This window comes from Mobula hypostoma, chromosome 4 (genome assembly GCF_963921235.1).
Source record: "Mobula hypostoma chromosome 4, sMobHyp1.1, whole genome shotgun sequence".
In the NCBI taxonomy this organism is placed as follows: Eukaryota; Metazoa; Chordata; class Chondrichthyes; order Myliobatiformes; family Myliobatidae; genus Mobula; species Mobula hypostoma.
The window spans coordinates 64,379,670-64,396,050 of record NC_086100.1 but is presented as its reverse complement, the minus strand read 5'-3'; the positions used below and the strand labels follow the sequence as shown (position 1 = coordinate 64,396,050).

At 39.5% G+C, this 16,381-nt stretch overlaps 1 protein-coding gene across 1 annotated transcript in view; it reads right to left on the bottom strand.

Annotated features, from left to right (window-relative positions):
* cul3b (cullin 3b) overlaps positions 1-16,381 on the bottom strand; it is a 104,978-nt gene continuing 88,597 nt past the window's right edge. The window contains exons 13-16 of the mRNA XM_063045872.1: positions 15,920-16,050; positions 12,638-12,824; positions 2,594-2,739; positions 1-1,959 (exon numbers count right to left, since the gene is read on the bottom strand). Coding sequence (XP_062901942.1) covers positions 1,828-1,959; positions 2,594-2,739; positions 12,638-12,824; positions 15,920-16,050 — 596 coding nt within the window. The 3' untranslated portion in view covers positions 1-1,827. The remainder of the gene's footprint in view (positions 1,960-2,593; positions 2,740-12,637; positions 12,825-15,919; positions 16,051-16,381) is intronic.

Below are 16,381 nucleotides of genomic sequence, written 5' to 3'. Positions count from 1 at the left end.
GGACTTCATTTATGTTATATTTTCCTATTAGTCACATCAAAACATTCAACGCTGTACTTAGTGTAGAATCTTTAATGTGTATTCCATTGGTTGGCATCATAACAAAGACGCTGGCTGAACTGGATTGATCGTAGTATGACCTTAAAAAGCAGTACAGCAAACAATCTGACATTTACCTCTAATAACAAACCTCAGAACTTAAAAAAAAATCAGTAACCCATTAAGATTAACCTTTTAAACATAAATTATGATAGTTATGTATATATTAAGTGTCCCCAAAAGTTCAGTAAACTTTTTTTAATTAAAAATTTCATCCCAGAAGGGATCACTTGCATCCATTTTCACTCCATTTATAGCACTGGTTGGGGCTTTAAAAGACCAACTCTAATTTAGTTGTGGATACACTGAAAAGTCTCAAGAGAAAGTGTGGGTTATTGAGGTAGCTCCTCAGCCCCACTACCCTATCATTTATTTTCAGCAGATTACCCAGAGATTACCCAGGAAACATTTATTTGGTAGTTACATTGTTTCCACGCAATACATTATATATACATAAAAAATTACTGCTGCTAATTAATATCACATATTGATTTTCTGTTGCAGTTTAGAGATAGCCTATGAAGCAGATCATGGTATCCCACAGGTATATGTCATTTTCAATGCTGTGGAAATAAATCTGCTGTAATTAACCAGTACCATCCCTGAAAGAAAATGATATTCCTTGACTAGAAGGTGGGGGTGCTTTTAACTGAGACAGTCATGCATTGTTTGATACAGACAAATTAAAACATAAACTAGAAACAAACTTTCAGCTTATCCACAAATGTAACTAAATAAGAGTTATTCTTTAAAGCTCCCATTATATAAAAAATGCTGTTTCCATGCATTGTCACATCTATCTCAATGTTTCATTTCACATGAATACTAAGATATCATCCAATAGATATTATGACTGTATACATCTTGTGTACAATGCAGATTTTATCTATTTTACTAATATTTTTATTTTGAATTCCCGTCTACAAGTAATGTGATGAAAACAATGCCCTGTACAAGCTACTATTAGCAGAGAGTACAACAGCAAAAAAAATATTATACATTTTATACACACTAATATAAAACTTCAACTTTAGAAGTAACTGGGCATGGACTGCACTTGCCATCGACACAATGAAGAAACTATTAGTATATCATGTTAGTGATGATACAGGCAATTTAATGGGACCCCATACAAAGATTTCCACTGAAAATATTTCCTGCAATAAATTGCATTCAATGGTAAAATACAGCATGTTAAAAAGCACACTTTTTGCCATTTTAAAAATGTGCACACAATTTAGGGGTTTAAAGCCTTCTTCCTAGCAGAATATTACAAAAGCAAGGCAATATGTGAGGCAGCTGCAGTTCATTTAACCAGCTTTATACACCCAATCCTTACAAGCACAGAGGTGCCAAACACTCAGAAAAATTCCTTGACATAAACATTGAGAATCAGGGAAAATGAAATTTGAACAATTGCTTTATTTTTATTGATGGTATTTCACGTTTTCTAAGTTTTATTTTTTTTACAGTACTGAAAACAAGATGAAAACACATTCACATTTTCCCGAGGAACTCTTAAGGGTGATCTCTACAAGGGCAAAATGGCGAGCAACCAGAAGTTAAGTCCATTTTGTTCAAAAATTATCACAGGGAATAAGGGCTTGATCTGAATAACCTAGTACACTTACTGCAAATTATTTGGAGAAGGTCTTCTTAATATTTTTAAAATGAACTTCTCAGTTCATGCGATTATAAAGTCCAGAAGATAAACTGGTTGAATGCATCTTATGCTACATAAGTGTATACTTTACGATCTTCAGGTGTTCGTGCCAAATATTCTCTCTCAATAAGTCCCTCAATTCTTTTTTTGATTACCACTGGGCTTGGTAAGAAACGAGCTTTCAACTGTTGGGTCACCTATGAATGGAAAGGAGAGAAGGTTAAAATATTAATACTTGTAATATTTTAAAATATTTAATGTAGTCCACTACAACAAACATTGAAATTGTGAAAATGTTTCAATATCTGGTTCTCAAGTGGTTCAGTTTGCATTGCGCTAGTGTGTGAAAATCCTGTATCCCAGTAATATAGTGCAGTAGTTTTCAACACATACCCACTGATTTAATAAAAAAAAAGGTATCCGTTAGTCTTGTGAGACCATGGATTTGTGCTTTGGAAGGTTTCCAGGGCGCAGGCCTGGGCAAGGTTGTATGGAAGACCGGCAGTTGCCCATTCTGCAAGTCTCCTCTCTCCACGCCACCGATGTTGTCCAAGGGAAGGGCAAGGGCCGATACAGCTTGGCACCAGTGTCATCGCAGAGCAATGTGTGGTTAAGTGCCTTGCTCAAGGACACAACACGTTGCCTCAGCTGAGGCTCGAACTAGCAACCTTCAGATCACTAGACCAATGCCTTATCCACTTGGCCACTGATTTAATTACTGGTTTACTAATTCTATCAATCTTGAAATCTGACAATGAAAACATTAAATGTGCACAGAAATCACTTTACAAAAATTGCATTTTTAAAAGATAAAATTTAAATTTCTTGTACCTCAGCCACCAGAACATTATGTTGCATCTTCTTCCTGGATTTCATGATGCGTACAATCGCAGCCTCAATTTCATGCTTTCTGTCATCATCAACTTTCTGCCGGGTTTCTTTTCTTTCTGGATCAGACTCTCCTTGTTTGGCAGCAACTGGAAGTTAAATCCATTAGCCAAATTTAAGCATTAAGTATCAAATTATACCTCTAATTCACAACACACAGATATCAGCTACATCAATGTGTAGTAAATTTGACATTCCTTTAAGGAAATAATAAATTTCAATTTTCTACTCCAGAAGGCTGTACTTGAAGAGGAAATAATTAAATTTTTGAAAGATCAGAGAAATTAGGACATTGGGGAACTGGCACAGAAGAGGAGATACTGTATGGCTTGGGGGAGATCAGCCATAACCATACTAAGTGGTGGGGCAGGCTTGAGGGACTAAGTGGCTAACTCCTACAACTATTTTCTTATATAATACCTTACTTTAAAATGGACCATTAGCTGATAGAATGCAAAAAGTCTAACAAAGTAGATTAAAAAGATTTAAATTCTTTTGATTAGAAACAAATGATAAATTTGGCCACTGACCAAGTAAGAACACAAGAAGTGGCAACAAAAATAGAAGAAATGGCCTCTGGATCCTGCTCCACCATTTCTAACGTCATGGATAATACAAGCTTTACTTCGATACTATTTTACCATAATTTCCCCATACCTCTTGACTGCTTTGTGGTTCAAATATCCATCAATCAACACCCATATATTTTTAAATATTGTTTTTATAGCACTTTGTACACTGTAAATTCTGGAGATTTACAATTCTGAAAAAAGAAATTCCTCATCACCTGCTAAACAGAAAATGCCTTAACCATAATTAACTTTCCCTCTAATTCTAGATGCTCCTTTAATAGGATATTTTCTCAATACCTGCACTGTCAATCCACTCAGAATTTTGAATGTTTCAATAAAAATCATCTTATCCTTCTAAATCCCAATGAACACACAGGAGCAGAATTACAGCAACACAAACAAAATGCTGGAGGAACTCAGCAGGCAAAAAGTACAGTCGACATTTTGGAGCTACACACCACAGACGCTGCCTGGCCTGCTGAGTTCCTCCAGTATTTTCTGTGCATTGCTTGGATTTCTAGCATCTGCAGATGTTCTCGTTTGTGATAGCAGCAGAATTAGGTCATTGAGTTTGCTATTAATCATTTGATTGTGGCTTATTTATTTTCCTTTTCAATGTCATTCTCTTGCCTTGCTCGCATATCGTTTGACACCCTTACTAACACACACCAAGCTCTCAAATTTTTTCCTCGGGTGAATTCCTTCATTTCAGAAATCAATCGTGGACTTTCTCTGGACTGCCTACAATGTAACTAAATTTTTAAAATGTGAAGGTCAAAACTGCAAACAGTTCTGAAGTAGTGGTCTCAAAGCAGCACTACGATTTCCCCAGTTTTGCACACCATGTCCCTTCCCCTTTCCTTCCTAATTACTTGCTATAAACATATGCCAAGTGTTTATATTTCATGTCACAGGACCTCCAGATCTTGTTGAATAGTTATATCTACAACCTCATTCTGTTCGATTAATTTCACTCTTTCACCCCCACCTCAAGAGAATAATTTCATATTTTGTCTTGCAAAAGTCTATAGTGTGCTCAGGAAATTTCATCCAGGTTACTCATGTACATTGCAATTAGTTGAAGATCAGAACTGATAGATTAAATCCAACCCCATGGAGTTAACTCTCCCTCAATCTTGTGCAGAAACAATTATATGGCACTTTCAAATGTCTTCTGGAAATCCATATCCATTATATTTTCTAGCTCTCCTCTCTCCTTCATGTTTCTTAACTCTTTCAAGAACAAACCACTGACCCTGCTTGATTGTCTATTTTTTTTTCTGTAGTGACTTGAGTCCAGAACTTTTTCCAATGATAGATGCTTGACCAAATAGCCTATGGTGTCCTGACTTTTGTCTTCCAGTCATTGGTCACCTCTTCAGAATCTTGGGAAGTAATTGAGGTAGGTACAATAACTTTAAAATATATTTCAGCAGGTACATAGATAGGAAAAAATTAGGAGGGAAATAGGCAAAACATGGGCAAATGGAAGTAGCTTAACTGGTATGAGCTAATTGGGCTGAAGGGCCTGTTTCTCAGTTCAATGACTGAGTTTCTCCAGAGCTTTCTTTTTAAAACCAGTTTGATTTTGGTCTTTCAAAATTGCATAATCATACCTTAACTATAACCACTGTTTTACAAAAGCATAGACTATTTTCTAAACTCGTAAAAAATTCAGAAATCTGAGGTGCAAAAAGAATTGGGAGTCCTCATGCAAGATTCCTTAACTTGCAGGTTGAGTTGATGGTGAGTAAGACAAATGTTAGCACTTATTTTGAGAGGACCAGAATATAGATATATAGATACTTTATTGATCCCAAATGAAATTACAGTGCCACAGTAGCATTACAAGTGCACAGGTACAAATATTAGAAGAGAAGTAGAAAGAACGAAAAGTCTTAACAGGAGGAGGTCATCATTTCCCCGGCTATAGGTTGACTCATTACAGAGACTAATGGCTAAGGATAAGAATGACCTCATATAGCACTCTTTGGAGCAGCACAGTTGTCTTAGATTATTACTAAAAGTGTTCCTCTGTCCAGCTAAAGGGTGAGAAACATTGTCCAGAATTGCCAGGACTTTCCATAGGGTGCTTTATTCTACCAGTGCATCCAGTTTGACTCCTACAAACAGAGCCAGCCTTTCTAATCAGTTTATTGAGCCTGTTGTTATCATCTGTGTTGATGCCATGACCCCAGCACACCACTGCATAGAAGATTGTACTGGAGACAACAGATTGGTAGAATATGTGAAAGGGAAGCCTGCATACTCCAAAGCATTATCAAAGCAAGGATATAATGCACAGTTGAGGCCTCACTTGGAGTATTGTGTAGTAGTTTTGGGCCCCGACACAAGAAAGGATATGCTGACATTGGAGAGGGTTCAGAGAAGGCTCATGAGAATGATTCTGGGAATTAAAAGGTCACCGTATGAGGACAGTTGGATGGCTTTGGGCTTATACTCTCTGGAATTTAGATGAATGAAGGGGTGGAAATACTACAGAAACCTATTGAATGCCAAAAGGCCTAAATATAGGGATCATGAGAAGATGTTTTTTTCAAATTACTAATTTTTTATTGCAACACCAACAAATTACATTCAATACAACCAGTTGCCAATTACATTCTGACTGTTTATCCCAACCACCCCCCAACCTTCATCACCATCCCCCCTCCACTCCTCTTCTCCCCACCATCCCTCTCTCCTCCACCAACCAACTGAATAGTAGTGCATACACAGACAAAGCATTCCTATTTTATACAATAGTAAGATTTTCTAATTTATCTGTGTTGCTCATCTTCCCCTGAATCTGTTGTTGTAAGTTGGTGGTGGAGCCCTGAGTTACCCTCTTTCCACCACCCCTCCATTCAACCCTTTACTTTGTAACATCTGTGAGTGTCACTTAGCAATGTCAGACACTGAACAATAACCACCCCCCTCTAGCACCAACAAATTAGAAAGGCAAAGCAGTTCTCATAGACAATTATATCAAAGAGACAAGAAAAAAAAAACCTGGACAAACCCATTACCCTATACAATTAAAACCATTTCTGTCTCAAATATAATATACCATATATTCAAGACCCCATTAGCTCTCTTTCAAGAAACTGTTGCTTTAATAAACGGTCGCTTAGCGATGGCGCCAGTGACGTCTTATCTGGTGCCCAGGAACGAAACCAAGTCTACTGGAGACATAACCCGAAATGAATATGTACAACTAAAGTTATTCAGAATCAGAACAAACTGCTGTTTTTCAGCTTCATTCTTGACCAAGTATGACATTTGGCTATATTGAATATCACCCTACCATGTTATCCTTTTACTAACAAGTTAACTGAGCCATTACCTTAAAACTCTGACCTGCAATACTCAGAGACAAATTGGCCCCTTAATTAACTAAATACAAAAGTGCAAGGAATGACTTTCCAATAAAAGAATAACCAGAAAACTTCACACCTAGGACGTTAACTTGCCCGTGCCTGTTAGATTGTGCATACAGGCTGGTCCAAGCTCTTAATGCAGTTCCATCTCCTCCCGAGGGGTGTGTGGACTTTGCCCAGGGTCTTCTTCCATATCTCTCAGCACTGATGATTTCAGAGCTTCTTTCGTTTCCTCTGCCAAGTTAAACGACATCTTCATGCCCTTAATATTCACTCTCAAAATCGCCGGGTATATGAGGAACGAGTCGATCCCCTTCTGTTGAAGCTTAGTGCGGATCTCCTTGTATCCCTGCCGTTCCTGCATCGTGCCAAGGCTGCAGTTGGCGAAGAACCGCAGCTGGGTGCCATCCAGGAGAGTAGGTTTGGCTTTCCTCGTGCCCTCCAGGATAGCCTGCCAGTCAATGTACCATAGAAGCCTAAAAACCATGGTCCACAGTCTTAAGGTATTGTTGGTAAAGATCCTATGTGCTCTATCAATCTCCAATGGAGTGCTGTGGGAATTCTCGAGTGCTGGAATCCAATTATGCAGCACCTCCTGGAGGTAACCTCTTAGATCGTCGCCCTCAGCGCCAGTCGGTAAGTTGACCAGCCGCACATTGTTTCTCCTGGATTTATCCTCCAAGTCGTTTAGCTTCTTCCATATCTTAGTCACCTCCATGAGACAGGAGTTAGTAACTTTCTCATTCTTGCGTAAGCAAACCTGAATGTTGTCTACTTTGTTGAAGACCGCGCTAAACTTTTTAGCGTGAATGTTCGCTTGCTCCTTTAATGACCGGAGAATGTTGCCATTCTCTGCCATATGCTTCTGTATGGGATTGAGAGCCTTTTCCAGCGACTCCTTTAGCACGTGGGCTACCGTTTCTTGCAGCGATTCTATCTCTGTTGCCATTGTTTGCTTAGTTAGCATAGCTATTTCCTCGGATGAATCACTAGCTTGGTGTTGTCTGCTGGTATCTTGTTTCCTGGTTGAATTTCGATCTTTTTTTGAGGTCATGTCTTTAGTTAGATCTTTCCCCAACTCAATCTTGTATTAAGACCATCTATGAGCCCTAAAGAACTTGAAAGAGGGTTATATGTTAGCGCTCAGAGCTGTGCTGCCATCTTGCCTCGTGCCTCACCGGAAGTCCATGAGAAGATGTTTATGATAATGGAGGAAACATCTTCAATTTAGAATGGAGATGAGGAGGAATTTCTTTAGCCAGAGTGTGGTGAATCTGAGAAATCATTGCCACAGTCGGCCTTGGGAGACCAGGTCATTGGATGTATTTAAGGCAGAGATTGATAGGCTCTTGATTAATAAGAGCATGAAAGGTTATGGGAAGAAGAAAGGAGATGAAGCAAAATCAGGTCTAATATCACCGGCATGTGTCGTAAAATTTGTTGCCTTTGCAGCAACCATGGAATGTAATGAATGATAGAAAAAACATGAACCACAGTAAAAAAAAATATACACACACACACACTGGCATGTAAATGTTTGGGCACCCCTGGTCAAAAATTCTGTTACTGTGAATAGTTGAGTGAGTAGAAGATGAACTGATCTCCAAAAGTCATGAAGTTAAAGATGAAACATTCTTTTCAACATTTTAAGCAAGATTAGTGTACAATTTTTGTTTTGTACAATTTTAGAGTGGAAAAAAAAGGAAAGGAGCACCATGCAAAAGTTTGGGCACCTCAAGAGATTTGGGCTCTCAGATAACTTTTACCAAGGTCTCAGACCTTAATTAGCTTGTTAGGGCTATGGCTTGTTCACAGTCATCATTAGGAAAGGCCAGGTGTTGCAAATTTCAAAGATTTATAGATACCCTGACTCCGCAAACCTTGTCCCAACAATCAGCAGCCATGGGCTCCTCTAAGCAGCTGCCTAGCACTCTAATAAATGATGCCCACAAAGCAGGAGAAGACTATAAGAAGATAGCGAAGCGTTTTCAGGTAGCCGTTTCCTCAGTTCGTAATGTAATTAAGAAATGGCAGTTAACAGGAATGGTAGAGGTCAAGTTGAGGTCTGGAAGACCAAGAAAACTTTCCGAGAGCACTGCTCATAGGATTGCTAGCAAGGCAAATCAAAACCCCCATTTGATTGCAAAAGACCTTCAGGAAGATGTAGTAGACTCTGGAATGGTGGTGCACTGTTCTACTGTGCAACGACACCTTCACAAATATGACCTTCATGGAACAGTCATCAGAAGAAAACCTTTCCAGTGTCCACACCACAAAATTCAGTGGCAGAAGTTTGCAAAGGAACATCTAAACAAGCCTGATGCAATTTGGAACCAAATCCTGTGGACTGATGGAGTTAAAACAGAACTTTTTGGCTGCAATGAGCAAAGGTATGTTTGGAGAAAAAAGGGTGCAGAATTTCATGAAAACAACACTTCTCCAACTGTTAAGCATGGGGGTGGATCGATCATGCTTTGGGCTTGTGTTGCAGCCAGTGGCACAGGGAACATTTCACTGATAGAGGGAAGAATGAATTCAGTTAAATACCAGCAAATTCTGGAAGCAAACATCACACCGTCTGTAAAAAAAACTGAAGTTGAAAAGAGGATGGCTTCTACAACAGGATAATGATCCTAAACACACCTCAAAATCCACAACGGACTACCTCAAGAGGCGCAAACTGAAGGTTTTGCCATGGCCCTCACAGTCTCCCGACCTAAACATCATTGAAAATCTGTGGATAGACCTCAAAAGAGCAGTGCATGCAAGAAGGCCCAAGAATCTCACAGAACTGGAAGCCTTTTGCAAGGAAGAATGGGCAAAAATCCTCCAAGAATAGAAAGACTTTCAGCTGGCTACAGAAAGCATTTACAAGCTGTGATACTTGCCAAAGGGGATGTTACTAAGTACTGACCATGCAGGGTGCCCAAACTTTCGCTTCGGGCCCTTTTCCTTTTTTGTTATTTTGAAACTGTAAAAGATGGAAATAAAAAAGTAATCTTGCTTAAAATATTTAAAAAATGTGTCATCTTTAGCTTTATGCCTTTTGGAAATCAGGTCATCTTTTACTCACCTAGCTATCCCTGTCTTAGGTCAGTTAGGATCACTACTTTATTTTAAGAATGTGAAATGTCAGAATAGTAGTAGAGAGAATGATTTACTTCAGCTTTTATTTATTACATCACATTCCCAGTGGGTTAGAAGTTTACAAACACTTTGTTAGTATTTGGTAGCGTTGCCTTTAAATTCTTTAACTTGGATCAAACATTTTGGGTAGCCTTCCACAAGCTTCTCACAATAAGTTGCTGGAATTTTGTTCCATTCCTCCAGACAGAACTGGTGTAACTGAGTCAGGTTTGTAGGCCTCTTTGCATGCACATGCTTTTTCAGTTCTGCCCACAAATTTTCTATCGGATTGAGGTCAGGGCTTTGTGATGGCCACTCCAATACCTTGACTTTGTTGTCCTTAAGCAATTTTACCACAACTTTGGAGGTATGCTTGGGGTCATTCTCCATCTGGAAGACTCACTTTGATTAGATTAGATTATGAGGACACTCAGTCCTCATTTACTGTCATTTAGAAATGCATGCATTAAGAAAAGATACAAAGTCCCTCCAGAATGATATCACAAGAAAACACAGGACAAACCAAGACTAAAACTGACAAAACCACATAATTATAATATATAGTTACAACAGGGCAAAGCAATACCATAATTTGATAAAGAGCAGACCATGGGCATAGTTAAAAAAAAGTCTCAAAGTCCCGACGGACTCATCATCTCAAGCAGGTGGCAGAAGGGAGGAACGTTTTCCCTCCAAGCGCCAACTTGCCGATGCAGCACCATTGGAAGCACCCAACCGCACCGGACTCTGAGTCTGTCCGAAAACTTCGAGCCTCTGACCAGCCCCTCTGACACAGCCTCTCCGAGCACCATCCTCTGCTAAGCGCTTCGACCCCGCCCCAGCTGCCGAGCAACAAGCAAAGCCAAGGACTCAGGGCCTTCCCCTCTGGATATTCTGGACCACACAGCAGCAGCGAAGCAGGCATTTCAGAAGTTTCACCAGATGTTCCTCTGTGCTCTCATGTCCGTCTCCATCAAATCAGGATTGTGCACAGCACCCTACTTGACAAATAACAGACATCACCATCGGAGTGGCTGCTGCAAGCTGCGTTGCGCCACGATCTTCCCCTCCCGAGCTTTAACTTCCAGGCTGATGTCTTGAGATGTTGCTTCAATATATCCACAAAATTTTCCTTCCTCATGATGCTATCTATTTTGTGAAGTGCACCAGTCCCTCCTGCAAAGCACCCCCACAACATGATGCTGCCACCCCCATGCTTCACGATTGGGATGGTGTTCTTCGGCTTGCAAGCCTCACCCTTTTTCCTCCAAACATAACGATGCTCATTATGGCCAAACAGTTAAGTTTTTGTTTCATCAGACCAGAGGACATTTCTCCAAAAAGTAAGATCTTTGTCCCCATGTGCACTTGCAAACTGTACTCTGGGATTTTAATGGCAGTTTTGGAGCAGTGGCTTCTTCCTTGCTGAGCAGCCTTTCAGGTTATGTTGCGAAAGGACTTGTTTTACTGTGGATATAGATACTTGTCTACCTGTTTCCTCCAGCATCTTCACAAGGTCCTTTGCTGTTGTTCTGGGATTGATTTGCACTTTTCATGCCAAAGTACGTTCATCTCTAGGAGACAGAATGCATCTCCTTCCTGAGCGGTATGACGGCTGCGTGGTCCCATGGTCTTTATACTTGCGTACTATTGTTTGTACAGATGAACATGGTACCTTCAGGCATTTTGGAAAATGCTCCCAAGGATGAACCAGACTTGTGGAGGTCCACAATTTCTTTTTCTGAGGTCTTGGCTGATTTCTTTTGATTTTGTTTGCAAACTTCTGACCCACTGGAATTGTGATATAGTCAATTAAAAGTGAAATAATCTGTCTGTAAACAATTGTTGGAAAAATTACTCATGTCATGCACAAAGTAGATGTCCTCAACGTCTTGCCAAAACTATAGTTTGCTAATATGAAATCTGTGGAGTGGTTAAACAACGAGTTTTAATGACTTCAACCTAAGCGTATGTAAACTTCTGACTTCAACTGTGTATACACACACACACGTAGTTAAATTAAATTAGTGCAAGATGGGGTTGAGAAAATATGGTCTGAATGGCCTAAATCTGCTCCCGTCTCTTAAGGACTGAAATCTATTTCACCCATTTTGTCAGCATTGCATCAAGTATCAGCAGAAATAGATTCTCACAAAAAGACCACAGAATTCATTTGAAAGCAAATTAACAATTTAATGCACCTTCTAACCAAAAGGTGCATTTAATCATGACAGCATGAATCTCAGAGGCAGTATATTTTAATGCATTTTCTGCAATGTTCCCCCCCCGCACATTAACTCCAATTATTCTCTAATTTAACATGACTGCAGGCACAATAGTGCAGTATATTGCAGTACAACTAACAAGTGTATGAATGTGGAATTAAGATAAAATACAAGCCCTCCACCCAGCCACAATTCCGATAATTTTCTTGCAGTAATTGAATATGCATGAAAAATGAACAGGCACTGAAGAGGACCTGTGAATCTACGACTCTGCTGGAGGCCAAAGATGGACCTATCCTGGGGTTAGAGGACTGTGTATGTGCCTGGGAGTGAGGAATGGGACTTGTTTCACTTTTGTTGCTTGGCATGTTCTGTTTCGCTGTGATCTTGGTTGTTCTGCTAAGCACTGTGGGCATGCTACGTGGGCGTGAGAGTGTGTGTTGACACTTGCGGGGCTGCCTCAGTACATCCTTGGGTGTGTTGGATGTTAACACAAATGAAACGTTTCATTGTGTTTCAATACACGTGATAAATAAATCTAAAACTAACTACAGAAAATCTAATCAGAGGACAAGGACTCAAATTGGCTCTCCAAAATAAGTCATCAATAATAGCATTTCAACACACTCATGTAATTAATTATTAAGGGTATAAAAAATTACCAACAAATTTAAGACAACAAACCTGTTTGGATTTTAACTCTGTGTAATTTTGATGTGAACTGATCATTCACTATAAATACATGACCAGGCTCAATTTCCTTCGATTTGGGTTCTTTGCTAAGGACTCGTTGCGTTGGTTTGCCACATGCTAATGACTGAAGAGCTCTGACCAACTCTCTTTCGGGAATATCCGTTTCCTGTTGGATTTCCTGAAAATAAAATTATACTTTAAAAATATTTTAACAATTGGACTTCATTATTAAATGCTTAGATCTTTCAATCTTCATGTTATTTCTGTCAGAAAAATCACTGAGTACTTAGGCTATTTTGATTCTTGACCCATGGCCATAAAGTTTAAGCAAATAAAGAACAAGCATAAAAGGAGAATAAAGGTGTTCCCCGCTTTTCAAACGTTCACTTTACAAAACCTCACTGTTACGAGAGACCTACATTAGTTACCTGTTTTCGCTAACAGAAGGTGTTTTCACTGTTATGAAAAAAGGCAGCGCGCAAAAAAAAAATCAGTGCGCGATAAAAAGCAGCGCGCGCCCCGAGCAGCCACTCTCTCCCAGATTCGGAACTGCATTCTAGCCGGCATTGCCTAAGCACGTGCCAGTGAGCATCCGTTTGCAAGAGGAGTTCTAAGGTATCGGAAAAGCCTAACAGAGCTCATAAGGGTGTTACATTTAGTGTAAAACTAGACATAATTAAGCGTTTCAAATGTGGTGAACGAAGGACAAAGTGTGTTTGGCTTGTGGAAGTTGATGAAGATGATATTGAAGAGGTTTTGGCATCCTATGACTAAGAACTGAAAGATGAAGAGCTGATGCAATTGGAAGAGGAAAGGATAACAATCAAAACCGAATGCAGTAGCGAACGGACCAAAAGTAAAGTTGTCCAGGAACTGAACGTGAAGCAACTGCGTGAGATTTTTGCTGCAATGATAAAGTATGACTTTAATTTTGAAAGGGTACGTCGGTTTAGGGCATATTTGCAAGATGCTTTGAGTGCTTACAAAGAACTGTATGATAGAAAAATGCGCGAGTCTAACAGTCAAGCATACTGTCATTTTCAAGCCTTCCACATCAGCCACAGCAGATGACGAACCTCGACCTTTGATATCAAGGCAGGCAGACATAGAAGAAGATGAGCTGCCTGCCTGATGGAAACAGACGATGAGATGACACCCCAGTGTCCCACCACCCCAACCCCTGGGCCGCGGAGATACCGATTCGCTGAGAATGCAGCGGTAGCCGGGAGGCACACAGTACATCTTTAAGAAAAAAGCTGAAATAAACATGCTAATTAATTAGGTGCCACCCGGCATGTAAATGTCGGCCCAGATCAGAGGCGATCAACTTTACACGTCTGGACACTGCAACTTTTCCCCATTCTTCTTTACAAAACTGCTCAAGCTCTGTCAGATTGCATGGGGATTGGGAGTGAACAGCCCTTTTCAAGTCTAGCAACAAATTTTCAATTGAATTCAGGTCTGGACTCTGACTTGGCCACTCCAGGACATTAACTTCATTGTTTTTAAACCATTCCTGTGTAGCTTTGGCTTTATGCTTGGGGTTATCGCCTTGTTGGAAAACACTTTTTCTCCCAGGTCACAGTTCTCTCGCAGACTGCTCCAAGTTTTCCCTCAGGATTTTCCTGTATTTTGCTGCATTCATTTTACCCTCTACTCTTACAAGGCCCACTGCACTGAAGCATCCCGTCAGCATGATGCAACCACCACGTTTCATGGTAGGGATGGTGTGTTTTTGATGATGTGTGATGTTTGGCTTACGCTCAACATAGCGTTTAATCTGCTGACCAAAAAGCTCAATTTGGTTTCATGAGGCCAAGAACCTTCTTCCAGCTGACTTCAGTCTCCCACGTGCCTTCTGGCAAACTCTAGCCAAGATTTAATGTGAGTTTTTTTCCCAACAGTTGCTTTCTCTTTGCCACTCTCCCATAAAGCTGAGACTGGTGAAGCGCCTGGGCAACAGTTGTTGTATGCACAATCTCTCCCATCTCAGCCAATGAAGCCTTAAACTCCCCCAGAGTTGTCATAGGTCTCTTGGTGGTCTCCCCCACTAGTCCCCTTCTTGCATGGTCACTCAGTTTTTGAGGATAGCCTGCTCTAGGCAGATTTACAGTTGTGCATATTCTTTCCATTTCTTGATGATCGATTTAACTGTACTCCGAGGATTATTCAGTGACTTGGAAATTTTCTTGTATCCACCTCCTGACGTGTGCTTTTCAATAACCTTTTTGTGGAGTTGCTTGGATTATTCTTTTGTCTTCAAGGTGTAGTTTATGCCAGCAGCAGTTGGACCTTCCAGATACAGATGTATTTTTACTACAATCAACTGAAACACCTTGACTGCACACAGGTCTCCAAAAGCAGATCTCCATTTAACCAACTATGTGACTTCCAAAACCAATTGGCTACACCAGTGATGATTTGGTATGTCATATTAAAGAGCGTGACTATTTATGCAATTATTTTGTGTTTTATCTTTGTAATTAATTTAGATCACTTTATAGAGATCTGTTTACACTTTGACACGAAAGAGTCTTTTTCTGTTGATCAGACAAATTAAACCCACTGTGATTCGATGTTGTAAAACAATAAAACATGAAAACTTCCGGGGCGGGGGTGAATACTTTTGATAGGCTCTGTATTTGTCACCATATACAACCCTACAACCCTGAGATTCATTTTTCTGTGGGCATACTCAGCAAATCTGTAGAATAGTAACTATAACAGGATCAACAAAAAGTCAACTAGAGTGCAGAAGATAACTGCACAAATGCAAATATAAATAAACAGCAATAAATAACAAGATCATGAAATAACAAAATAAAGAGTCCTTAAAGTGAGATCATTGGTTGTGGGAACATCTCAGTGACGGGCAAGTTAGTGCAGTTAACCCCTTTGTTCAAGAGTTATGTAAAAGCAGTTATTTATAAAAAAAAACTTCACAGTATTTTTCTACGAAAGCAATTTCGACCAATTTTGTTTCATGTCTAACAGCCTAGACATTCATTCTGTCTGTTTCACTTCCCAGCCTGGCAAATATTTTTCTGTTGATAAACATTCATAACACATGGTATAATCAGCCTTTACTGAAACACTTTAAAAAGCAAACATATCAACAATCTGAAAAACACAGCAAGAGCTGAATGGTTATTAGTTATTACTCAGGTATCTTGCTATGAAAACTTCATCTACATTAGCTCATCTACAGCAAGAATTTATTCTGTCTAATATAATATGCTTTAATTTGCACATTATATCATATCCTAGTCTCACCTCAAATGTGTACTTTTCTCTGTTGTTGAATAACATTAATATGGTCATCTGGAAAGTCGATACTTGTAATATGTGCTTCCTGGTATTTGAACCAGTTACTTGAGCTCCACCTACTCCAACCTCTGAGCCATCTTCCTGTTTGGGGGGTGGGGGGGAGAAAGTGAAGCCTTTGTGAGAAACATATAATGATGCAAAACTGTCAGCAAATAGCAGGTTATTTTAGGATAGTGAAACATTGAACACTTACAAGTAGCATAAAATTGGGCTTTGAACTTCAACATCTTTCTCATTAAAATGAAGCTCCAGTTCAGTATTTGATTTTAAATGTAAATGTAAATGATTTTAAAACAATGCTCTATAAGATTCCAAATCAGGGAAAACAAATTCATTGCATTCTTTAAAAGACAGGTGTAATACTATAACAACAAAAAATAACTTGCTGGAGGAACTCAGCAGATCAGG